This window comes from Monodon monoceros, unplaced genomic scaffold (assembly GCF_005190385.1).
Source record: "Monodon monoceros isolate NGI ecotype Baffin Bay Population unplaced genomic scaffold, NGI_Narwhal_1 Super_Scaffold_9, whole genome shotgun sequence".
NCBI classification, from domain to species: Eukaryota; Metazoa; Chordata; class Mammalia; order Artiodactyla; family Monodontidae; genus Monodon; species Monodon monoceros.
In genome coordinates this window covers 16,070,710-16,097,154 of record NW_021703786.1, presented here as the reverse complement: position 1 = coordinate 16,097,154, position 26,445 = coordinate 16,070,710, and the positions used below count along the sequence as shown (strand labels likewise).

At 49.4% G+C, this 26,445-nt stretch overlaps 1 protein-coding gene across 1 annotated transcript in view; it reads left to right on the top strand.

Moving 5' to 3' along the window:
* PLXDC1 (plexin domain containing 1) overlaps window positions 1-18,448 on the top strand; it is a 65,494-nt gene extending 47,046 nt beyond the window's left edge. Inside the window, exons 10-14 of the mRNA XM_029212828.1 lie at window positions 2,700-2,760; window positions 3,933-4,068; window positions 10,455-10,490; window positions 12,635-12,795; window positions 14,335-18,448. Of these exons, the coding sequence (XP_029068661.1) occupies window positions 2,700-2,760; window positions 3,933-4,068; window positions 10,455-10,490; window positions 12,635-12,795; window positions 14,335-14,454 (514 nt within the window). The 3' untranslated portion in view covers window positions 14,455-18,448. The remainder of the gene's footprint in view (window positions 1-2,699; window positions 2,761-3,932; window positions 4,069-10,454; window positions 10,491-12,634; window positions 12,796-14,334) is intronic.
* The last annotated feature ends 7,997 nt before the right edge of the window (window positions 18,449-26,445 follow it).

Genomic DNA, 26,445 nt, shown 5'->3' with positions numbered 1-26,445 from the left:
TGGGTGTGGAAATTGCAGGCGTCTGTGGAAAGCTGGAGCAAGTGACCAAGCTGTGTTTGCTTGGTTTTGGAAGCAGGGAAAATTCTGGATGAGATTCAGCCTCAGGCATAAAGTTCTTAAATCCAAGTCATCTTCCTCTCCTTGTTCTGAAATCATTCCCTCACGGATTAGACTCAGAATCTGAGCCCTGTTCTCCTGTCCAAGAGAAATAAATGGCAGGGGGGAAAAAAAAGAATTTCTTTGGGAACTAGGGCTCCCATGAGAGTGGGAAAAGCTATGAACTACAAGAGCCTTTAAGGCAATCTTGAAAAATTGCAAATTATAGAGGCTCTGAGTTCTCTGCAGCTGTCCTGAATCTGTCAGTGTTTCCTTTGCTCCTTTCCAGTATCCTGGTGCAGAAATAGAAGCCATTGCCTTTATAGGTCACTGGCCTAGCACACAAGACACAGCTCTGGGCCGGGAGGAGAAAGGGGTGCTCATCTGGCCTCCCAGGTGTTCTTCCCAACAGCTGTGCTCTTATTCACTCTCTTGGGGCCTCAGTTTGTTTTCCCTGTAAAATGGGCTGGGGTTACGTGATTCGGGGGGATGTGGGTGAGGAACATGCCTGTTATTTTAACTCCTCAAATACCAGATAGTATTTTTGCAAAGTGTTCAGGGCCCTTCACATGAAAGGCACAGAGCCTCAGAGAGAGTACACAGGGCACACCCCAGGTTGGTTCTTCCTGGCGTGGAGCTTTGCGGTGTGGTCCATCTTGTGCACTTTCAAGTTTGAGAGTCACTGTCTGAGCACAGGGAGATCATCCAGATGACTGCAGAGAAGCCTGGAACGCCGGGGCTGGCTGCCACCGCATGACTCAGTGTCCACCAACAGCTGAGCCAGGAGAACTGCAAAATGGCTCACATGAAAGCAAAACCCTGGCTTGATACACCCCCACTTAATGCATACGCCCAAACCCAGAAAACTATGACAGTTTAATGAGGGTTGGTCAGGGGGAGGGCAGGGCCTTGGGTGTGGATACTGCCTTTGCTGGGTTATGTCAACTACGGGACAAAGAAGCTCCATCAGGGATCCTGTCCCTGGATGTCCGTGAGCCTGGGCTCACTGAGCACGGCCCCTTCTTGACAGATCTCTGGAGCCTCAGCTTCAACTGAGAGCTGACTCCAGGTTCCTAAAAAGCCAGAGGTCAGAGCTGGTGCAGGGGGCCGGCCACCATGGTCTCTCCCACCAACAGCTGCTTGAAACCATCACATGGGTTCTCGGCTTCCCCTCCACCTACTCTGCCCTCTGCAGCCTCCCAGAGCTTCCCCTCCCCATGCTGGGGCCAGATCTGATTTAGATTATTTCACTTATCATGCAGGTATTTTCCTTTCATCCCTATTGCCCACCCAGTGACCCACTCTGAAGTCAATGGGTGACTTTGACTCCAGGATTTGGCTCTGAAAATGAGGGTCATACATAACCCTTGTCTTACAGCGTTTTCATGAGGGTCCCATGAGATAGTGCCGGAGCAGCTTGGGACTGGGGCAGCACCTGGCATTCAGGAGGCACTCGAACAGTGGCCATTTCTCATGCCCTTCTCCTTTGCATCTGGGTTGGTTGGCCCCGAGCTTGGAAAGGGGTGCTCTTAGACATTTATCAAAGGCTCAGTCCTTGAAAGAACCAGTTAGTTTGGCCTAAAAGAAACTTTAGTCCCCAGCCCCCAACAATGCCCTTAATCTTCCATCCCTCAAGGGAGGGGGCACGGAGGACCTGACAGAGGGGGTGTGGATGGCTCAGCTCAGCTGCCGCTGCTGCAGGAGGAGCAGCTCAGAGGCATCTTCAGAAGGAAAGGCTGACAGCGCCTGGAAGCCTCAGCCTCACCAGGTCTCGGGTCGATGGGCAGGCAGTTGCCGGTGCAGAGTTAACCAGCCACGAATCCTTTCGCAGCACTGGTGGCTTGGGATATTATTTTCCCATGCGGCGGTTCCTGAGCTTTAGTCGGGCTTGGTGGATTCTCCTAGCACCAAAGAGTGAAGAACGGAACTTTGAGCATGATGCCATGAAGAACATTCTCTGGTTCATCCTCGCACCACACCCCTTCCCTAGGGAAGCACTTGACAACTTCCAGCCCAGCTGAGCTCTCATTGTCCTCCAGGAACCCTTGTCAACCAGTGTTTAATCTCTCCCAGACTCTGGCAGGACCCTGACTTCTGCCCTTCAATGATCACACAGGGGGTGTTGGCCAGATTGGCTGATGGCCACCCTCAGCCCTGCCCCTCCTTGACAAGTTTAGGCTTCTCCATGAAGAAGTGGGGCTTGGTGAATGAGTAAGACTTTCCCCAGATGAGAACGTGTGTGAATTCCCTGGATTCTCAGCAATTTCGTGGCCGCCCAGAGTCAGGAGGGCCTTAAAGGTCATTAGAGGTCATGCAATTTGTCAGCTCCCTACACACCACATCTGGGCAGATGTGGTCTTGGTCCTGGGGAGCTTGGTCAGGAGGAGGGAGAAGATGCCACAAATAGCTTCCCCTCCTTTGGGGAAAGGAATAGAGGGACAGGACGGTCTGACTCTCGCTCCCACGGCACCTGCCCAGTGGTCTTGGGGAGGTTCGCCCCCTCCTTGCTATCATTGGAGAGCTATTACCGCATAGGGGGAGGTGAAGAGGAGGGCTTCTCTGTCAATCCCATCACACCTCTGGCCTTTTGGTTTCCCCTGCAGATGCTCCAGTGGCTTTGACCGCTACCGCCAGGAGTGGCTGTCCTATGGCTGTGCCCAGGAGGTGAGGGGCTTAAGTGAGCCAGGTGTGGGGAGGAGCAGGGCTACTAGCTCGGGTAGCTCTTCTCAAGGCATCTCTGGCTCTTGGTGAAATTCTCCCCTCCACCTGGGGCTTGTCTCCCTGTCTGCTCTGAGCCAATTAGACCCACATGGGAGGTTTCCGAGGGCTCGATGGGTCCCTGAGACAAGCACTTCTGGTGACTTAGCCTGGAGCAGCAGCTCTCCAGGGGCTCTTTTGGTCCTTACAGAGGGTACGTTGGGCATGGCCTTGGCCACAGCGGGATCCTCCGGGAGGCTGTGCACCTGGTGATGTTCAAAAAGCGACTACCGGGCTCCAGCCCTCCGGCATTTGAGGAAGGCAGTGGTCCTGGGAACGAGGAGGGTTGTTCCTGGCACCTCCCATTTAGAATCCCATGCAGGTTCCTTCTCACTGCTGGAATTTTCCATGAATGCTCAACACTTTGGGTGGGGAGCCTCCACTTCTCACACCTTATACTGACACAGACCCTTTCATCCACGCATCCTTTCCCCCTCCCTTCCTCCATTGCAGTGCAAGCACAGCGCATGCGCCCAGCACTTCGCCGCATGCTGTCCTGCACTTGCCCTGATTTAATCCTAACACGGTCTCCGGGAGCTGGGGGCCAGTGCCCCCACTTACCGGAGCGGGAAACTGAGGCTCAGAGAGGTTTAGTGATTTGGCCTGCAGCTCACAGCCGGTGAGATGGTGAAGGTGCCAGGCCCAGCATTTAAATGTGAACCCCCAGGATTACTGCTATGTGCTCACCACCATCTGTTTTATCAGTAAGGCTGGGTGAGCCGTTTCTGGCCTTAGAAAAAAAACAAACTTTGTCCATCCAGAAGCCTACTGCTGACGCTGGCTGTTGGTGAACGTACAGATTCGCTTTATTTAAGATTGGCATCTCAGCTCCTTCTTTCAGGAGGGATTCGAGGCAGCTGACAGATAAATTGCCCTGTAAGACAAGACGCTTTCAGGATAAAGTGGAAAGCTTAAATGTATTCAGAGCCCAGCTTTGGTGAGATTACCATGCTTGGGCCACGCACCGGAATCTTAAATCTTCTGGCCGCTGAGGGATGCGAGCGCCCCACCATCCTCCTGTGTGCAGCATGGCCGCCAGCGAGGCCTCTGTCCAGAGCAGCACAGGCTCTCTCTTGCAGGCAGAGGGCGGGACGTGTGAGGACTTCCAGGACGAGGACTCCTCCTCGTCCTCGCCCGACAGCTCCTTCAGCCCCTTTGACGGAGACCTCACCACCACCTCCTCTTCCGTCTTCGTCGACAGCCTCACCACGGAAGGTAAGAGTGGGGCGGAGCCACCGCCCTGGAGCATCACTGTCCCTGATGGGGATTATCTCAGGGAAGAGGGTTGCTCCATCCTTTCACACCTGAGGCTCCAAGAGTGGGGGCACTTGCTGGTGAGAGGCAGAAGCCAGGTTTAGAGGGAGTAGACTCCACACCCATATCAGGGCTGTGGGACGGAATTCACTGTGGCGAGGGGAAAAATTACTGTCCCAGCACACTGCCAGGTATTTTATTATAATATCGCGGTTCATCTTAATAGCGACCCTTAGAGAACCTGTGAGGTCTTAGCATCCCTGTAGCAGGTATGAACTCAGTCCACACACTCAGACGTCAGGGAAAGGTTGCCTGATTTTTCTGACTTCCCTTCTGGCTCCCAGCCCTCGCCGAGCTGGCCTGGTGGGGAGTTCCACCCCTGCCGTCCTGGGGCTTGGCTACGCGGTCCTGTGGCGTCCAGTGGGTGGAGGGTAGGTGGGCAGCTCTGACCACCTTGGGTTGCTGCTGATCCATCTCTGCTTCTTCAGGCCTGGTTGTCCCTGGGCCTCCTCTGCCACCCGCATGTTACCGGTGGAACGGTGACTCCTGGGTTCTGGTCCTCTCGAGGGAAAGAATTCAACTGAGAGACATAGAGTAGTTTTAAGCAGCAGGAGTCTTATTCAGCAAAGCAAAAGTACACCCTCAAGAAGGGAGGACGGTGAGCTGTCTAGGCACCAGAAGCAGCCCCGCAGTGAGGGTAGGGCTGGGTTTTCAAAATCGTGGCAAGTCCCTCCCTGTGTCCTGCATCATTGGATTTACAAGTTGATTGACAGCTTTAGGTTATATAACTTTTCTCCTTGTATGCAGGCCCTTACCCATAAGCACCCAATCAGAAATGGGGGTGGGGGTGGGGAACCACAATGCTAATTTATTATAAATACCGCATAATGAGCCCCAGGTTAGTCTGAGTCACCTCTTAGGTCTGGGTGCTGCTGGTTTGGAAAACCCTGTTGGGTTTTCAATATCTTGCTTGGTCCTCATAAGCCTGGAAACTTAGCGGTCCTTAACCACAAAAAGGGAGGATCTCTGGGCATGTTCTGGTCACCAGTGTCCAGGTGGGGAGGGAAAGATGACCCCATCCAGGATGGGGCGGGACCCACTCACGTCTGACTAGCTACCTAACACGGTCTTTAGTTCCACGGTCCGTTTCTTCCCATTTCTTTGAGGCCAGTTCTCAGAATTGTGGCAGCTTATGTCATGGCTACAGTCTGGTCATCATGTAGTTAACTTCTTCCACCTGATGGGGGTTTCAGTATCTATAAGACAGCTCAAATGATATGGCTCAGAATATTATCTACAGCCCTTGAAGAGGAACTAAGGTCCTTGACTATGCTTAATGCCTAGACTATTATTATTCAGTCTTATTGGACTATTTTCCCTTGTTCCTGCATCTTCTCACATCTCTGATTAAACTTACTCTTTGGCTAAAGTTTTTCCACAGACAAAAGGTAGGCTGAGGACATGGGGGGCAAGGACCGTAAGGTCCTGCTCCGTTTCACCCAGACCTGAGGTCTTATTGAAGCTGCTAGAGGTCCAGCCACCCTGTGGGGAACCCCGTGCAGACTCCTCGGATTCTTTGGCTATCTCTGAGAAATTCCTCCCTCATCCTTTTTCAATACGTGGCATCTAGGTTTTAGCCCCTTGCCCTAAGTCTAAGACTGAAAGACTTATGGGCTCTTACCACTTCCCCTGAGCGAGATTACCTGTTTGAAAGGGGCAAATGGAAAGCAGGAAAGGAGAAAAAAGTTAATATTTTTAAACATTATTCATCCACAATCCCATTTTATAGACAAGGAAATGGGCTCATAAGGAGCAAAGTAGTTTGCTCAGCGGTGGAATGTTCTTTTCGTGGTGCCCCCCTGACTTTTTAAATGCAGCCTAGAGGACTGGAGAGCAGGAACCCTTGGATCTGGCTGGAGGGAAGTGAACAGTTGATAGAAAGAGCAAATATTTAAGGGGACTGACCATGTGCCACGTAGGGTGGTAACATTGTGCACTCACTTAGTCTTCCTAACAATCCTGTACGTTGATGCTGTTTGATCCCCATTTTACAGAGGAGACAGTATGGCTCAGAGAGGTTGATGGCTTGCCCAAGGTCACACAGCCAGGAAGAGGTGGAGTCAGGTCTCATCTAGCTCCAAAAGCAGCAATCTTGCCCCTCGACCCCACTGCCTTTCTCAGTGCTGAAAAAAACAACAGAAAAGGGTCTTCATGGATTCAATGGGTGGAAAAATAGGGAAGGGTGAACAAGTGGGCAGATTCAGACAGGTCCCAACACTCTGAACTTGCCCAGGAATAACGAGTAACTGGTTAAAGCTCAGGTATTGAGAGCAGAGACTGTGCTAGTGCTGTGAGGGATTCAATAAATCAAATGAAAAATGACACAGGAGGAGATCTTGCCCTCAGGGAGTTAATAACTGAGTCCAGGGGTGACCTTCCAGTTAAAGGAAACTCTACTTAAAAAGAAGAACCCATGGCCAGTCACTCCTGAGTTAACCCTATGTGCTACTGAGGGCACGGTCTGAGCCCAGAGCTGGGCTGGGGGCTGCACACCCCGTCCTCCAGATCAGAACGCAGCCTTTCCCTCAGAGGTTTACGTCTGCATGAGGCACGGTGCCTGAGGCCAGAAGGGTGGCTGTGTGGGCGTGGAGAGCCCAGCGCATGGCTTCTGGGGGCTGGATTCAAATCCTGACTTGGAAGTATTCTCCATTTCTCCCGGGTTATTGCCCTGATGAGCTGTCCCTACATAGAGGCAGTGTGTTCTGTTTATCAGTTTTATCATGTGTGTGTCTTCTCTCAGCCCAGGAATGTGTCATTTCTGTTTGCTGTGTAATAGTCCCCAAAAGAAAAATATATGTCCTTCCAGTCCTGGAGCGGGTGGTAGAGATTGTTAGGTTACCTCTATAAGAAAAAAAATTGGGGGGACTTCCCTGGTGGTCCAGTGGTTAGGACTCCACGCTTCCACTGCAGGGGGCACAGGTTTGATCCCTATCAGGGAACTAAGATCCTGCAAGCCATGTGGTGCAGCCAAAAAAAAAAAAGAAAGAAAGAAAAGAAAAATTGATAAAGACTTCCCCCCAGCCCAAACTCTCAAGGTGTCTGGAGGGACAGGTTTGGGTCACCCCCTGCCTGTGCAATTATAACCCACACAGGGAGACTTACTGGAGGCAGAGTATATCTCGGGGTCCAGGAAGACGTTGTGAATGAAGGGGATACAGCACTTCAGCCAGGGGGACCCACCTGGTCAGAGCAGAGTTGGAGAGCAGAGAAGTTAGTGAGAGCAGCTGCTGGAGGGCGTGTGGAGCCCTTCTGTCACCAGCCATCCAGAGGAATGGAGAGGACCAGGGGAGCAGGAGGTATGAGGGCTGGATTAAAGAGTTGTTCACTTGCTTAAATGCTGCCCACTTAAGTGAACCAGAATGACCTCAGAGTGGCAAGCAGCTGCCACAAAGCCCATGCATTTTATTATAAGGACAGACAGGCACTGACCCGGAATAACTGTGTGCAACGTAAGGGCACATCTGATGGGCAGCTGAACAGAACATGTTGGCAGCAGCCAGAAGTGACCACTAACTACAGAAAATGACCACTCATTCACTAGACATTACACACATTTCTTCTCTCTGTGAGTTTTCATGGGCCTGGGCCACAGTCCATTAATGAGGGAATCAGTTTGCATTCTGTGGACCCCCAACAAGGTGGCAGGTGGTAACCAGCCCTCGGTGAGTGGGAGAAAAGCTGTTGTGAGCACAGGGTGGTCACCTTCAGTCACCTTGTGGGAGGGACTGGTGGGTGGAGAGTGTCCTTTTGTCTGCCAAGGGTAGATGTGGATTGGGCTACAATGGATTTCCAATGGTCTAGATTCAAAACAAGTTGATTCCAATCAAGTTAATTTGTCCAATGATGTTTAGGGTTACTTTAGTTAGTGTTGAGTAACCAATTCATCATTTCAACTTGTAGTAACAAAATAGACTCAGAGGCATACATAAATACCTCGTGTATTGAAATTCCTGAAGAAAACCTATCTTTCTATTATACGCCTACAATTCTCTATTTGTTTTGTTTTACTTTGAATTTTTAGGGGTGCTTTTTATCATTTTATTTTATTATTATTATTATTTTTTAATTTATTTCTTTATTTTTGGCTGTGCTGGGTCTTCGCTGCTGTGTGCAGGCTTTGTCTAGTTGCAGTGAGCAGGGGCTACTCTTCGTTGCGGTGCGTGGGCTTCTCATTGTGGTGGCTTCTCTTGTTGCAGAGCATGGGCCCTAGGCGCGCCGTCTTCAGTAGCTGTGGCACGCGGGCTTATGGGCTCTAGAGCGCAGGCTCAGTAGTTGTGGCTCACGGGGTTAGTTGCTCCGCAGCATGTGGGATCTTCCCAGACCAGGGCTTGAACCCGTGTCCCCTGAATTGGCAGGCGGATTCTTAACCACTGAGCCACCAGGGAAGTCCCGAGGGGTGCTTTTTAAATTTAACTTTTTTATAAATTATGTAACAGTTAACTGATAATTAACATGGTTCCAAAGTCAAATCTACAAAAGTAGCTATATTCAAAGAAGTTTAGTTTCTAGTTTTCTCCCCTCCGCCCTATTCCCTCTTTCCTCTATGAGGGACCATTTAAAATTTTTCTTATGGTTTATTCTTTCATTATCTAATGTGATTTTTTGATATTTGAAGATTTATTGGAAATGTATAGCAGAGCAGTATGCCACGTCCAGGCACTGGGAATGTAAACAGCTGGGTATTGAGAGGCTCACAGTCTATGGAATCAGTGGGACCCAAGATGCCACAGAAACAGATACCAAATGCAATGGGACACAGGGGAGGACACACCCATCTGTCCTCTGGGAAGTGACGGGCCTGGACCAGGACTAGGGTGAGGCAAGTGAGGCACTCAGTGCAGGTATCAAGTTTAAGGAGGCACCAAAAAAAAAAAAAAGCAATAATTAAGATAATAATCTTTTCTTGCAATATTTGTAAAAATCAAAATTAATGCCAAAAATTCCATAATAAACAAAATTTCAAAAAATTCTAAAAAGACAGGATCAGGGGCTTCCCTGGTGGCACAGTGGCTGGGAGTCCTCCTGCCGATGCAGGGGACATGGGTTCATGCCCCGGTCCGGGAAGATCCCACATGCCGCGGAGCGGCTGGGCCCGTGAGCCATGGCCGCGGAGCCTGCGCGTCCGGAGCAGACAGGATCAGACCCTGTGTCACATGTATCACCCTAGCCCCAGCCCTGCAGGGGACATTTCAGGGTTGGTACTTTTAAAAGAGAAGGGGAGGAAGGGCATCCCCTGCAGGAGGAACAGTACATACAGTGGCTCAGAGATCTGAGAGGGCTCCAAGGTCTGGAGAACCTTGGGTAGCTTGTCACAGACACTGACATGCTGTTGAGCTGTGGCCAGTGGTAGGAGAAAAGAAGATTGGGACACACTGAGAAGGGCCTTGAACATCTATGAACAAAGGGGAGCCAGTGAAATCCTTTAAAATTAGGAGGATGGTGGGGGTGCTAGAGGGGAAGGAGGAACGAAGTGCATGTTGCAGGCCCTACATTGTGGAAGGTTCTGCTGGTTTAACGTTTTGATGCTTGAAGCAGTAAGCTCCAGTCATCTAGAACATTCTCCTGACGTGGAATTCTTACTGTCCTTTCCCCATAGGAATCTGTGGGGAAGAGCCACAGGAAGGGTCAACCACTGGAACTTATTTAGGAGGCTGCAAGATACACTCCTTGAGGTGTAGAGGGAGTGTGTTGTACCCTGGGAAGTCTCCAAGCAGATTCGATCTTGATACACACACCTCTCCTCAAATCCTTCCTCAGCTTCCCGCTGCCCCTCAGGAGACTGCCCCTTAGGCCCTCAACTTAGCTTTCCAGACAGCTGATCCCCCCATGCCCCCGCTTCACTCTCACCACCCTTTATTCACATCCTCGCTACCCTCCAGCTGCACTGAACTGCTTTTTTTGTCTCCGATGGCCAAGTTCTTGCTGACTCCAGCCTTTGCCCCCACTCCCTCCGCTGTCTGGGACCCTTTCTCCCAGCCCCATAGCTCATCCCTCCTTCTTGACTCCCTTTGTCTGGGCAAGGGCCCCAGTCGGAGTGAACTCCTAGTAAACACTCAGTAAATATTTGTTGAATGTATGAACACTACGAAAAGTTGCCTTGTCTGTGGCCTTCTACCTTTACACTGCTGTGTGACTTTGAGCAAGTCACCTCCCCTCTCTGTGCTTCAGTTTCCCAGCCTTCAAAATGAAGGGTTGGACTTGAACCTCCCTAAAGTCTCATCCAGACCTAGTGACAGAGGCCATCATGATTCCACTAATCTTGTGCCTTCTCTCCTTTCCCTTTGAAGATGACACCAAGTTGAATCCCTATGCAGAAGGAGAGGGTGAGTACAGAACTGCCTGCCCCTCTTCAACACACCACTGCCTCTTGGACCCACCCTGGAAGAGGGTGCAGCCGTCACCTGGCCTCTTTGCTTTTACTCTGAGTGGGGGAGGGGGAAACAACAGCAGCCTGCGCTTCCCAGACTTCCTGCTGGGTGGGAAGGCAGGGGGCTTCTGGGAACAGACCCCCTAGACTGAAGGAGCAAATCTACATCTAGACATTTCTCATCTCAGCCACGAACCTCCTGTGGTTCTTCTCCCGGCCTCTGTGCCCTTGAGTATCCGCTTCCCTGATAGGAGTGAGAGGAGGAAGTGAGGGCTAAGCTAGGGCAGGCATGGCTGTGTGGGCCTGTGGCCCTGGCTTCTGTCCCCAGGGGCCTCCCAGCCAATGAGGGGTGGAGAGCAGCTTCTCTCACTCAAGTGGCTTGGCAGAGAGTACATAAACGTTGCCCACCACAACTTTTACAGGGTGTCAGAAGGTGGGGTCCCCTTTCCCCAGGACTGCCTGGGGGATAACCTCCTCTCTGGGGACATGGGGTGACCCCCCCCACCCCACCCCCCGCCCTTTGCCCAGAGCCAGCTCAAGCCCTTGCTGCAACTACCACAAAGGGGAGATGGAAGAGCCTTCCAGCCCCAGGGGCTGAGAGACTGTTACCTGGGCTCCAGCAGGAGAGGAGGCGCTATTAACGCAGCACATCTTGATGGGGTCTCCCACGGGAGACGGAGCCATTGCTGCTCTGTGGGCTGTGGGTGTGAGTGTACACGTGTGTCTGTTGGGCTGTGGGGAAGCAGGGGGCCCTGGGCCACGATCCCCTTACTCTGCACCATGTGCTCATCAGCCCAAGCTCTGCCCCTCAGATCATAGGGTCACTGAAGGCTGAGGTCTGACGGCCAGCTCAGGAGAGGCCAGCTTGGGGCATGTCATCGCAGCTCCCCCAGCTCTTGGCAGATAGAGGCATGAACCACGCACAGGAGTGCCCCAGGATAGTTTCTCTCCTGGGTTTTTTTTCTGCTGACAGAGAAAAGGGGATGGGGAACATAATGATTTTGGATGCACACAATATCTTATTAAAAATCTCTACCCCCTGTTGACTCCCATTCCACCCACCAGCGATGTAAAGTGGATTCAACATTTGTGTTGCTTACATGCTCATCTGTCTTCTCTGTGTCGTTATCTCCACATCCTTTTAGGGTAGAGAGAAGGAGCAAAAGCCCACCCCAGGTAATATCAGGGAACTAGGTTTCTTGGTGGCTAGCACTGTGTCCTTGGACAAATCCCTTCATCTCTCTGTATTTCCATTCCTTCAGCCGTATGAGAAAGGGGTTGGACTGGATGAGCTTCCAGTTCGATAGTCTATGGAAAATACCCAGTCTTCTCCTGGGGAATGTATTTCAAATGCTTGGAATGTTCACAAAGAGTGTCTGCTGGTTTATTAGCCCTCCGAGTGTCTAGTTCATTTCTTTTATTGAGTTCCTCTGATGGGTCTGCCGATTTTTCTAAGAGTTGAAAACACAGAGATGACTAAGACACTGTCCTTGCCCTACAGGAGGTCACAATCTGGTAGTGGACAGTGACAGGTAAAGATGTGGTCATTCTGCTATCATAATAGCTAACACTTTTTAAAGTTGTCCAAGACACCTGCCGAGATCCTCAGCAGTTGACATGAATTATCTCATTTTCACCCTCTCAATAACCCTACCAGGTACTTAACATTATTATCCTTGTGCTACAGAAATGATAACCGAGACACAGAGAAGTTAAATAATTTGCCCAAGGTCACACAGCTCGTAAGTAGCAGAGCCTGGATTTGAATCCAGGCAGCCAGGCTCCAGATCCCAAGTCTTAACCATCACATGCCCTTTGTGAATTCCTTAAAAGAACTTATATGGGATGGGTACTGGAGAGAAATTTTATGATCCTTAGTAGACATTTGGGCAACTTTTAAGTGATTTTGGAAAACGACCTGAACCGTGCTAAGAACAAAGTTCATGTCATACTCATAATGGTTCCACCGACTCCACCTTTTCATGTATTTGATAAGTAGACCTGAAGTTTCAGTCGGCTTTCATCTCTGGGACTTTGTCAGAACCCAGGACCCCATGACCCCACCTTCCTTGCTCCCCTGACCTAATGGTCTCTCCACAGGCCTTCAGAACAACCTGTCCCCCAAGACAAAGGGCCCCCCCTTGCACCTGGGCACCATCGTGGGCATCGTGCTGGCCGTCCTCCTCTTGGCGGCCGTCATCCTGGCCGGGATCTATATCAATGGCCACCCCACCTCCAACACTGCGCTCTTCTTCATCGAGGTCAGTGCAGGACTGGGCCGCCTCTCTCTGGTGTCTGCATCTGTGTCAGTGTTTCCCCAGCCTTTCAATACCTGCCTCTCCCCATCTCATCCCTCACCCGCCACGTGCCGGCCTCCTGTTTCCACCTGAGGGACTTCATTGACTCCATCCAGGCACATCTTGCACTGGCGGGCACCCTCTGAGTCCCTAACCCCCCCAGGGCTTGACCCCTCAGGACTCCTCCGGCCCTCTTGTCCTGTTGAACAGCCTCTGCTTTTGCGCTCCCATTTGTGAAATCAGAACAGTCCCCAGAAGAAAGAAAGAGGCCAAAAATGCCTCACATGCCCCTTGAGTGTTGTGCAACCGTCCCTAATGATTTATGGTCTCTCACACCCAAATTCCAGGCCTGGTGCTTATTCAGAGCCATAATGGAACTGAGGTCTCTGCCTCTTGGCCTGCTGTGTGCGATTTTCGATTAGATTTGACAGGCCGTAGCAAGCATAAGAGTTGCTCTGTCTGGGAGCTTTTGTTGAGGATGCTGCAGTTTGCAACATCTCAGGATTCAGAAGAGTCAGCCCGAGGTGAGGTGCAGCATGGGAAGTAAGGCCTGCGCCCCTTCACTCTGGGCCACAGAGCTCAGCAGCCCCTGCCCCAGCCCCCCGCTCTCGGCATCTGACCAGCTCTCTGAATCCTACAGTGATGGGGCCTCTGGGACTGCAATCCTCCACATGGGTCACAAGCCCCCAACCTCATCACCCAGAGGCCTAGGTCTTTCCCTCCTCTCTGTTTTTTTTTTTTTTTGTGGCACTCGGGCCTCTCACTGCTGTGGCCTCTCCCACTGCAGAGCTCCGGACACACAGGCCCAGTGGCCACGGCCCACGGGCCCAGATGCTCCACGGCACACGGGATCTTCCCAGACCGGGGCACGAACCCGCGTCCCCTGCATCGGCAGGCGGAATCCCAACCACTGGGCCACCAGGGAAGCCCCCTCCTCTCTGTTTAGATGCCCCCTTGTTTCTTATGAGTTCTAACCAGTCATTCTTAGGTTAAGATTAAGACCTACTGAGGCTAAGGCCAACCTTGTTTCACCTGGGGAACCTGCAGATCCCCAGCCACAGGGATGCTGACCAGAGGTCTGATGGAGGCCTGGGAATCTGCATTTCCCTCAGCTCCCCAGCCCTGATGCAGGACCTGTACTGTCTGGAGGGTTATCTTGGCGTTTCCAGAGCCTCCCAGATCATTCCATCTCTTACCCACTCCCTCACTTTCCACAGTCTCGGGACTCCACTCTGTGCTACTGAGCTTTTCACCTCGCGTCCTGTAGTCCACACGGCGAGGAATAAAATGACCTCTTCCTTCCCAGCTCCTGCAGCTCCCAGCAGGTTTCCCAGGGGCGCGAAGGATCACAGCTGGGAGCCTTCTGGGGGAGAGGGCCCTAAACTTCACCCTCCGCCAGCACCTTTGAGAAGTGCTCAGAGCCGTCCCCCGGGGGAAGGGGGAGGGGGGGAGGGTCCCAGGGGAGGGATCGCGCCCGCTGACTCTGTGCCTGTGTTCTCGCAGCGGAGACCTCGCCGCTGGCCGGCCATGAAGTTCCGCAGCCACCTTAACCACTCCACCTACACAGAAGTTGAGCCCTCAGGCCACGAGAAGGAGGGCTTCGTGGAGGCCGAGCAGTGCTGAGAGCGCCAGGTCTCCCTTGGAAGGGTAGGAAGGAAGACCCGGGGACCTCAGCAAACGTGAGTCAAAGCAAAGCAGAGAAGTGACTTTCCTTGGCCTCCTGTGAACACACCCTGGCTGGGAAGATGAGTCCATGGTCTGTGGTGCCAGAGCTATAGTTTGGCCATCACACCCCAACTATTGAAGCAGGAGGCAGAAAAGCAACCACATTGAATTTTTAAGGAACAGTAACCTAATTTCAGCCTGTTTTGATGCCAGGGGTCTCCCCTTCTGAGTCTCTCAATGGTCTACTCTGTAGCTGCCTCAGAGGTCCCCTCCCACCTGGAGACGGCCAGATGCCCTGCTCCGGCCACCTAACGCCCCTACATATGACACGAGAGAACCCAGCTCTAGACTGGGGCCGCTGTATTCCAGGGTCCATAGACTCAAGAGCTGGTCCTCAAGGCTACGGATGCAGCATATTTTGCTCCAGCCTCTGTGCTCTGGAAGTCTGAAGAAGGAGTTCTCTCCATCTGTTAAAACACAGGTATGGCTGCTCCCAGCCCTTTTGGCAAGCCACTGACCGGCATGCTGGCATCAGAAGAAAGCCAAATGAGAGAAGAAGGAACTTGTGGGAAGATCGTATTTTTAGGCTTCACTACCCCAGCTTGACCTTTCTGCTGAGACCCAGTACTTCTGCAACAAACGTGTGTGTTGCTTGTGTTGCGGGCTTTATCCAACTGCAGCCCAGCCCGGGCCTGGCAAGCCGTGCTGTGCATGGCCGCGTCTACCCTGCGGGCTCTTCATTCCAATGGCACGTTTGGTGTCCACTGTATTCACTGGCCTGGTCTTCTGTCAGTGCCAGTAAGTACCTCCAAAGGCAGGGCCTGCCTGATTAATATTTTTCCTCCTCTGAGCTGGAATTTTATAGCCATTAAAGAGAAACAAGGTGGAGAGAGGGCTTCTTGAAACATACCCAGCAGGGAGCTTCAGTTGGATTCCGTTGAAAAGCAAAGCCTCCAGAGGGATTGGGATAGAGGAAGCTGGTGTGGGAAAGAGGGACTTTATACGTAAGACCTTGACCTGGAAAGTTGCTTGCATCTCCCCAACTCTGCCGGAAGTTCTTGGGGCAGAGAGTTTAGGCTCCTAAACTTAACCTGGTTTTAAGGGAGTTCTGTCCCAGGGATGAGTTGGGGTTGCTTCTGAAGAGCATTTCAGGTGAAAACCTATAGTTCACCCTCATTCAAAGTAAAAAAACATCCTCAGCAAATAAATATTAAATCACAGTCTCCACTTAGTCACATCCTTTTGTGCATGTCACCGGGATGCTGCCAAAGAGGGAAGTTAGTTTAAATACAAGGCCTCCTGAGGCGGGGGTAGGGAGTCTGCCAATAACCAGGCACATCCAAACACTGGGCTGAAGGTTTTCCAGATGTTTCGTGGTTTATCCTTGGTGAGGATGGTAACAATCAGAGTGGGAAACATGCTGGACCTCGGCTATCTATATGTATTCTTCATAAACCAGGCAAAGGAATGGCTATGGCTTTGAGAAATCGTATCAGAATTTGCAAAAGTAAAAAGATAATGCAGCGAAGAGAATAGGATTCTTTTCAAGCTTCTGAAGGACAGAAAGGTCTGAAACAGAACTCTCTTAATGGGAAAATTGCAGCCAGGCACTGAAATACTCTAGGCTCCCAGCACTGCTGGCTGGCAGGAGGGTGATTTTTGCCCTTGCCAGACCAGCAGAGCATCTATGACCTTTGTGTGTCTAAAATGGCCAGTGGGGCAGTCCCCACTGTGGCCAAATGCAGTGCACAGCTCCATGGATCCCACTCCCAAACTCCAGCACACTTCTTCCCAATGGGAGCTCTTCCGATTGTTCTGATTCCTGGAGGGGAAGAACACAAGAGTGAAGAAACGGGTGGTGATGTCCTGAGGTCTCTGCCGGTAACACTGCAGGTAGAGAGAGAAAGCATGAGATAGCTCGGACCAGTCACAGCAAGCCTAGCTGGCGCCTGGGATGACAGTGGTGAGGGCAGTGGAGCTGTTTGGCAGCAGGTAGCCTCGTTTGTTAACAGCAAAAAAGAACTAAAGATGTGTCCCTAAGGGAGGTCCCTGGACACTAAGAGTCCCTCAAGCCACAACAAAGTGCTCCTAGGAAACAGCCAGCAACTCGCAGAGTGAACACTGGTTCCCAGATATCCTTAGGATCTCTCACAAGATCAAGCATCTCTTAGACCCAGGAGTTTTACTCCAAGGTTTAGAGCGGGTTCTTTGGGTAACTATAGAGAGTGACTCACCTGCACAGTGGGTGACCAGAAGGAGACAGGGGTTTCATGGTCAACCAGCAAAGTGGTACTTCTGTGCTGTGCTGAGCACAATCAACCACAGAGAGCTTGCAAACTTCCGGTCCCCTCCACCCCACAGGCAGGTACAATTACTGTGACAGGAAGCTTCAACCCCTTGAAACAGCTGTCTGTGTTGTACCCAGAAATCAGAAGCTCTCAGGGAGGCTCTGTTTTACACCAGAACTCTTAAGAGAGCCAACAAGAAAATGAGAAGAAGAAGAAGAATGCAGAGGCCAAGTGTGAGAGGAGACCCCTGGATCAGGCTGTGAGCACAACTTAGTTCCCCTTTAATCAGCTGTCCCTAGATTTGTGGATCTGTCCAGTCAGGTCCCTGGGGCTTCTGATTCTAGAACATGGGTGCGTATAAGCTCAGCCACTGACCCCAGTACCCAGAAATGCCTCCGGAAGAGCAGATGGGGTTTTTCAAGCTAGACTAACTGGCCGTCTCCCTTCCACCATAATTAGGTATCACCAGCCACTCACCCCAGCTGGCCCCTGACTCTGGAAACTGCCTCTTCAGGTCTCAGCCTGGAGCCTGAGGTTGAAAATGTCCTTTTGTCCCTGTTAGAGGTTCTCGGTGGGCCTATGGAAACAATCTTTAAAATTTGTGTGTTTTGCCAGGGCTTGCCTGTGTCATGTGTTCTTGTATGTATATATTTAGGTGTCTATCTATATTTATAGATAGATAGATAGATTATTGCTAAAAACATTGGATGAGGCTTGTAGCTGTGCTCAGCCTGTAGCTTGTTGTATTATATTAAGACAGTGGCGAAAGCTGCCAGCCAACCACACTATGTGAAAAGAAGAGTGTTCACCACCAGAGCTGATCGCTTATTTCGTTGTGGGCAGAGCTAAGACTCCGTTCTCTGGGTACAAGAACAGATAAGAGATTTGCATGAAGCGCTGATCAGGGGCCACACCCAGACTCCCTACACCAGGTGGAGTCACAAATAAAATCAGCCCCTCTCTCTCACCATCTCCACCCTACCCCACCCCCAACGAAAAGCCACCTGAACTTACAGCACAGTTCGAAGGATCTGGGATCTGAGGGCACACTAGCTGTTCTAAATGCAATGTATTCACATATTTAGCGTGAAAATTCCTTGCACGGATTTCAGTGTTAATAAAAGGCAACGTTCATTTACGACTTCTGCCGTGTGCAAAATTAAATGCAAAGGATTTTGTGTGACATTCTACAAATCCTCGCACAGACTTTAGTCCTGATGACTGCCAGCTTCTCTAAGGACTGAGCTAAGGAGCAGAGGATCAGCCTCCAGCAATCTGCCCACCAGGGGTGCTCTTCCCAAACTCCTGTCCCACCTCAAGAGAAACAGCCTGGAAAGAGACTCCAGCTATTTATTCGTGGTTTGTTAAGTCCCCGGAAGTAAACCTCATGGGTTTCTAATCTACTATCTAGAAATACAGAATAAATGTGCTAAGTTGACACTGCCACATTTCTGGAGGCTTTGCATTTGGACCACTTTAGTAGCCTCGTCGTTTTTATTACTTTGCATATTTTGCTCACAAAACATGGTTAAGCAAACCAAAACAAAAAGAGGAAAAATTTGAACTTCTTACAGCCAAAATCAGCTATGCCAAATTTCAGGCTCCAAAAAAAAGCCAATTTATAAATAAACATGCTGTGTTTGCCAAATAAAGAGGAATGTGTTGGAGAAGGCCATGTGGATTGGTGAGAAAGCCCCCCAGCTGCTCCACAGTGCGTCAGGAGGCGGAGCTGCAGCCCCAGCCCTGCCCCTGAGGAGCTGTGTGTTGTCGGCCAAGTCACCCCACTTCTCTGGGCCTCTGAGAAATCAGGGGGTGCAAAGACTAATTGATCTAAGGAGGGGATGTTTTCCTCTCCTTAGCAAATACGCCTGTCTGTTTCTGTTTTGTTTTTTTTCTAGTTCACAAGCAGCTCAGATGGCAGCATCCCTTTCCCTTCCATTATCTTGGTGAAGTGATCAACTTTGTTTGCCCGGGACTTCCCTGGCTCTAACACTGAGAGCCCTGTGTCCCAGGAAACCCCCTAGTCGAGAGCCCGCTGGGACAATTGGTTAGTCTATCCTTGGAGTCTATCCCGACCCCATTGGCTGAAGAGATGTTAACAAGCTCAAGTACTTGTAGAGCATCAGAGTCTTGGACTTACCTATTCAAAGTGTGGTCCACACAGGAATCCCCTGGGGGTCAGCTGGAAATGCAGAACTCAGGCCCACCCAACCCAGACCTACTGAGTCAGAATCTGCATTTGAGCAACTCCCCAGGTGACTGAAGTGAAATGCATGAGCGTTTGAGAAGCATTTCTAGGCAACAATTTTACTGACATGATCACAGCCTGTCAGGTGAGGGGGGGGGCAGAATTATTCCCCCATTTCTCAGATGAGGAAACTGAGGCTCAGGTGGTTTACTTATTTATTTATTCATTTGATCAATACTCATTAAGCACATACTGTGTGCCAGGCATCATTAAGTGACTTGCCCAAGGTCACACGGCTAGTGAGTAGCTGAGACAGTCCCCAAACCCAGGACTTTGGATTCCCATCCAGGGTTGTTCCCCGGGTACTGTGGGGTGACGCCAGAACCACGTGGCCACAGTGTAACAGGGAAGCTGATTGTAGATTAAACAGAGCCCTTCCAGGCCTGTAGAGAGTCTCAAGAAGATGTAGAACAACGACGTCAAATACATACTCTAGGGACTTTCTTGGCGGTCAAGTGGTTAAGACTTGGCGCTTCCAAAGCAGTTGACACGGGTTCGATCCCTGGTTGGGGAACTAAGATCCTGCGTGCCATGCGGCACAGTATGTACTTTTGGGTCCTGAAACCGTGAGCTTATCATCTATTTATTTACACAGCCCAAGAGCTGTGTAAAAATATCCTCATTTTTACTGCTTCCTTCTCACCCGGATCCCCCACTCCAGTGACCCTCCGACGTGAAGATTTGGAAACACTCTCCGTAAGGCTTTACAGAACACCAAGGCACCCCTCGGTGCTTATTTTCTTGAATGGACGGCAACTGATTTTTCCCATGGGGCTGGAGAGAAGGGAGATGGGGAGGGGAGGGAGAATCCTTACTTGAACTGCTAACACCAAAGAGAAATTCTTCTGGGGACGATTTTTCTGATGTTCATGAAACATTTTTACATTTGGTCCCTAGAGATAGCTAAATCATACCCACAGTGTTCCACAAAGCTAAAAGCATGGAAAAGGAAACATCTAAATATAAGCCAATAAAATCTCATCATACACTCCCAGGCTTGGGTGAGAACCTTTCCTTCCAGCTTCAGTGTTTCCTCTTCAAATTTTTCTATTCAGAAACTGACTGTCACCACCAGGGGTTCAGATGGAGTAGCCAAAATGTATGTCTCATCGTGTCCAGCTGAGAAAGTCTGAAAAGCCTCAAAAAATAACAGATCCCCCCAAAATAAATAAATAAATAAATAAAAATAACAGAGCCCATCTCTCCTCCACGGATCCGCCTTACATTCCCCTCAGTTTAGACCCCATTTTGAATACACAGTTTTGCTGCTCTCAACAAACTTGGACGCAGTGGGTCCAGTGCCTAATGGTGATTGTTTTGCCTTTACTCCCCTCTCCCAAGGAACAGTAAGTAATTCCAAGAGCCTCCCTCAAGGTCAAAAGGGCAGCCTGCTCCAGGGCCCACAGTCTCCAGTGGCCAGAGCTGCAGACACCCCTCTCTGTTCCTTGGGTTTGGTTGGGTTGCACCCCACAGGCCTACAAGGCGTGTGCTTGCCCAGATTCAAGACCAAAGAAAGAGCCCGGAGTCAGCAACAGAGACATCAATGGTTTAATGGATGTGGGAGCTTACACGTCTGAAGCAGGGTCCTGGAGCGACACCCGACCACGTGCAGCAGACGGGCAGGCCATGGTGGCAGTCTTTGCTCCCAGGGGGAAGGAGTTGCCAGTTACAGGGAAATTGACATCAGGTGGGCTCATTAGTCACCAGTAGAAAGACACGCCCCTCACTATGCCTTTAACTAGAACAATCACTAGCTGGGGCCTGGGCCAAGTACCTAGGAAGGTCAGTCATGCGTGTAAGATATAGGCGGAGCATGGGCACTGGTCGGGCTGGGGATGTACAGAGAGCAAGAGAACAGCCATCTTAAGTGGCCCAACCACACAGGGCCCTTCTCCCCCAAGGCCTCTGTGCTCACAACTTTGGGCATTAGCAATGCTTACTTACAAAGGCCCCGATCTACTTATTTTTGTCCTCTGACATGATGGTGGTGGGGGTGTGGCAGCTCACATTTGCTAAGCGCTGACTGTGTTCCAGGCACTGTTTTATGAGAGTTATTTGTATTATCACCTATGGGGCACATGCTACTGTTATCTCTGCTTTACAGAGGAGGCCACTGAGGGTCAGAGCGAGAGGGAATTTGCTCAAGGTCACCAGCAAGGTCACTCAGGAAATGTAACTAGAACTCGGCAAAGGTAACTAGAAGTCAGATGGACTTTGGCCCTCAGCTTTGGTTCCTGAGGCCAAAGCGTGCCCACTCTCCTACCCTCAACACCTCGACCCGTCTTCTGTCAAAGGCACTATGGACCCTGTCCTCCGTGGAAGACTCACTTCCCAGCCAGGAAGTGAAATTGGGTGGGAAGAGGCATCACTGACCTAGTTTCAAGTAGAAGTTTTAAATCTCTGAGACCCCACAGATGGGGTGACCTCCAGTTCACTAGGCTTTAGCCCTGTAGGAATCAACCTTCTTGGGGGTGCTCCTCCCATCCTTTGGGCCACACATCTTAAGAGACTCTTACCGGATGTTTTCTCATCTGTAAGAGCCCAGTTTATGAGAATGGCTCTCTTGGGACTTCCCTGGTGGTCAGTGGGTAAGACTCCACGCTCCCAATGCAGAGAGCCCAAGTTTGATCCCTGATCGGAAAGCTAGATCCCGCATACATGCTGCAACTAAGAGTCCACATGCTGCAACTAAGAAGCCCGCATGTCACAAGTGAAAAAAAAAAGATCCCGCATGCCGCAATGAAGATCTAGCGTGCCGCAACTAACACCCGGCACAGCCAAAATAAATAAATTAAAGAAAAAAGAATCGGTCTCTTGTCCAGTCCCCCAATCCCTTAGTTTTACAGATAGGAAACGGAAGCCCCAGGAAAGCCAAGAACCACGCCCAAGACCACACAGGAAGTGAGAGAGCCGCCCCTGCTGTTTCTCCAGCATGTGTGGTGGGTAAGTGCATGGGCTCTGATGCCACCAGGCCTGAGTTGATTCCTGGTGATGCCGCATACCACCTCTGTGACCTTACAAAATTACTCAATGTCCCTACGTACTTTCCACTTCAGTTAAATGGAAGTGATGAAAGGAATAGCACCTGCCTCCTCAAGCTTCATGAGGATGAAATATTCCAGTGTTTAGCCAAGCATAGCACTAAGTGCCCCGGAAGTCTTGGCTTCTTCTTTACTTGTTAGTTACTGAATGCAACACCACCTATTACCCAGGGCAGTGAACGGCTTTTCTGGTGCTTCCTGTTGTCTTTATGTTTGAGCATCACATCTACCAGAAGGAGACACTCTGCTGAGTGACCTGCTCAGAAAGCATCCCTCTCAGAATGCCTCCCACTTTCCCCGGGATGGGGACAGACACCGACAGACATCCCTGCAACGGGGTGGCTCTCGGTACTCTGAAAGAAACAGAAAGGCACTGAAATTCTTCATTCTTAGCTTTCTTTTTCTTTTTTTTTTTTTTAACATCTTTATTGGAGTATAATTGCTTTACAATGTGTTAGTTTCTGTTGTATAACAAAGTGAATCAGCTATACGTACACATATATCCCCATATCCCCTCCTTCTTGCATCTCCCTCCCACCCTCCCTATCCCACCCCTCTAGGTGGACACAAAGCATTGAGCTGATCCCCCTGTGCTATGCGGCTGCTTCCCACTAGCTATCTATTTTACATTTGGTAGTGTATATATGTCCATGCTGCTCTCTCACTTCATCCCAGCTTACGCTTCCCCCTCCCCGTGTCCTCAAGTCCATTCTCTACATCTGCGTCTTTATTCCTGTCCTGCCCCTAGGTTCATCAGAACCATTTTTTTTTTAGATTCCATATATATGTGTTAGCATATGGTATTTGTTTTTCTCTTTCTGACTTACTTCATTCTGTTTGACAGACTCTAGGTCCATCCACCTCACTACAAATAACTCAATTTTGTTTCTTTTTATGGCTGAGTAATATTCCATTGTATGTATGTGCCACATCTTCTTTACCCATTCATCTGTCGATGGACACTTAGGTTGCTTCCATGTCCTGGCTATTGTAAATAGTACTGCAATGAACATTGTGGTATATGTTGCTTTTTGAATTATGGTTTTCTCAGGGTATATGCCCAGGAGTAGTATTGCTGGGTCATATGGTAGTTCTATTTTTAGTTTCTTAAGGAACCTCCATACTGTTCTCCATAGTGGCTGTATCAATTTACATTCCCACCAACAGTGCAAGAGGGTTCCCTTTTCTCCACACCCTCTCCAGCAGTTATTATTTGTAGATTTTTTGATGATGGACATTCTGACCAGTGTGAGGTGATACCTCATTGTGGTTTTGACTTGCATTTCTCTAATGATTAGTGATGTTGAGCATCCTTTCATGTGTTTGTTAGCAATCTGTATATCTTCTTTGGAGAAATGTCTATTTAGGTCTTCTGCCCATTTTGGGATTGGGTTGTTTGTTTTTTTGATATTGAGCTGCATGAGCTGCTTGTATATTTTGGAGATTAATCCTTTGTCAGTTGCTTCATTTGCAAATATTTTCTCCTGTTCTGAAGGCTGCCTTTTCATCTTGTTTATGGTTTCCTTTGCTGTGCAAAAGCTTTTAAGTTTCATTAGGTCGTATTTGTTTATTTTTGTTTTTATTTCCATTTCTCTAGGAGGTGGGTCAAAAAGGATCTTGCTGTGATTTATGTCATAAAGTGTTCTGCCTATGTTTTCCTCTAAGAGTTTTATAGTGTCTTGCCCTACACTTAGGTCTTTAATCCATTTTGAGTTTATTTTTGTGTATGGTTTTAGGAAGTGTTCTAATTTCATTCTTTTACATGTAGCTGTCCAGTTTTCCCAGCACCACTTATTGAAGAGGCTGTCTTTCTCCATTGTATATTCTTGCCTCCTTTATCAAAGATAAGGTGACCATATGTGCGTGGGTTTATCTCTGGGCTTTCTATCCTATTCCATTGAGCTATATTTCTGTTTTTGTGCCAGTACCATACTGTCTTGATTACTGTAGCTTTGTAGTATAGTCTGAAGTCAGAGAGCCTGATTCCTCCAGCTCCATTTTTCTTTCTCAAGATTGCTTTGGCTATTCAGGGTCTTTTGTGTTTCCATACAAATTGTGAAATGTTTTTGTTCTAGTTCTGTGAAAAATGCCATTGGTAGTTTGATAGGGATTGCATTGCATTCTTAGCTTTCTATAATGATCTTCAAAACACTAGCTCAGGCTTCCCTGGTGGCGCAGTGGTTGAGAATCTGCCTGCCAATGCAGGGGACACGGGTTCGAGCCCTGGTCTGGGAAGATCTCACATGCTGCGGAGCAAATAGGCCCATGAGCCACAACTACTGAGCCTGCACGTCTGGAGCCTGTGCTCCGCTACGAGAGGCCGTGACAGTGAGAGGCCCACGCACCGCAATGAAGAGTGGACCCCGCTCGCCGCAACTAGAGAAAACCCTCGTACAGAAATGAAGACCAAACACAGCCAAAAATAAATAAATTTAAAAAAAAAACAAAAAACCCAAAGAAGACATACATCTTTAAGTTGAAAAAAAACAAAAAAAAACAAAACACTAGCTCATTTTTATGTCCTTTAAGGGAAAAAAGGAATATGAGAAAGGGGTATTGCAGAAATCAAACCCTGGAAACTTCCCTCAGCAATTAATTCTGAAGGAAGGTCTCAGTACTCAAGGCTGACTGTTTTTTTAAGTGGACCAGATGAGGCACTGGGTTGACTTTTCCATTTCCTTTTTTTTTTTTAACTTTTCTATTTCCTTTTAAACTTAAATTAGATTAATTGTTGCAATTCCTTTTTAAAAACAGATTAATAGAGCACCTACAATGAATACTAACAGGTACTTTGCATATTTGTAGAAAAGATACATGTAGAACAAGACGCATGGCTCTTATCTGGAAACTCTTCTTTTCCTCACCTGAGAAATCCCTCTCAGGGATATTTTGATGGAAAGGAAAAAGGTGAAAAGACTTCCACATTATTTCAAAGCCTTGTCACACGAGGCCAAGACAAGCCCAGATGTGGCTCTCCTGCAGGCTTGTGCGTGCGGATGGGTAACAGGCCTGAGGAAGGGCGGGATGAATCCCCATGCCTGGCTGAAGAGGGAGCCTTTAATCTCTAGGCCCATGGAACAACCAGAAAACCCACATTTCTCATTTCTCCTCTTGCTTGCTTCCTCTCCTTCACGAGGGGAGACTGTTGAAGTTCCCGGCAACCCTGGAAGCAGGACAATGGGTCAGTGGACATGGAAGCATTTCCCACTCACACAGGCCCCAGGGCTGGGTCTGCCAGTTTCTGGTTATTTGGGGGGGAAAAGGCACACATTAACTCTCAGACCTCAGCACCCAAATATATGACTCATAGGCAGCCTGCTGCATAAAGAAAGGACACAAAATGAGGAAATGCAAAGTGTCAGAGACATTTCTGGAACAAACTCCTTCCTGCCCAGGTCTTCCTAATCCAGATTTTCAATTTCTGGGGACAATCGCTTTCTGCAGTGGAAACCCCCTAGCAGAGTGGGAGGCATGGAAGGGTTCATGGCCCCGGGCGGGTCAGAATCAAGTACCAAAGGGCTACAAAGGAATATCCCCTTTTCTGTGTTTATGAAGATTTACTGAAAAGTCCCTTTGAGGAAGTCATTCTGCCTCTCAGAGCTCAGAGAAGCAGAAAAGCTCCCATGGGCCTTCTATAAGTTTTCTCCTAGTTCTTCTACTTGGAAGTGATGGTTGAAGATATATCTACCACAGTGATTTCTGTTAGTTCCATGAGTTCCTTCTTTTCAGGCTGTAGATTTGACAACCAGCAATTACAAGAACCTAAATGAGTACAGCTCTCACAGCACTTGTATTTCCCTATGCTCTAATAAAACAAAGTTCCTCACCAGTTTGACATACAAGGGGCTCCCTCTCCCGCCTCCACTCTCACTCGTAATGAAAGGATCGCTCCTTTAGGGCTTTACAGCTCTCAAAACACTTTCACTTGTTCAAGTCATGCCACGGGGGCGTTGGGACCTCCTGATGCCATTCCTCCCCCCAGCCCAATGCCAAACAAGATGCCGAGTTCAGTAGTAGAATAACCATACTTTATATTGATAGATCTTCTTAGTGTTCAAAACACTTTCTCAATATGGTATCTCATCTGAGCATACTAGTTCTCCTTTGAGATTAACAGGGTGGAAACCTACATCTCATACTAAGGATAAAGGAAACTGAAGCTCAGAGCACTGAATGATTTTCCCAGGCCCCACTGCCTCGGACCAGGAGATCACATCAGAACTTCAACTCCACCCACCACTAATAATATACCAGTGACAGCTAAAGTTTATGGAGCATCTTTCGTAGTCCAAGCACTACTAAGCATCTCATAGGCATTTCAGCCAGAAAGTGGAAAGGAAGGCAGTGACCTTCACTCACTGCTGGATTCCCA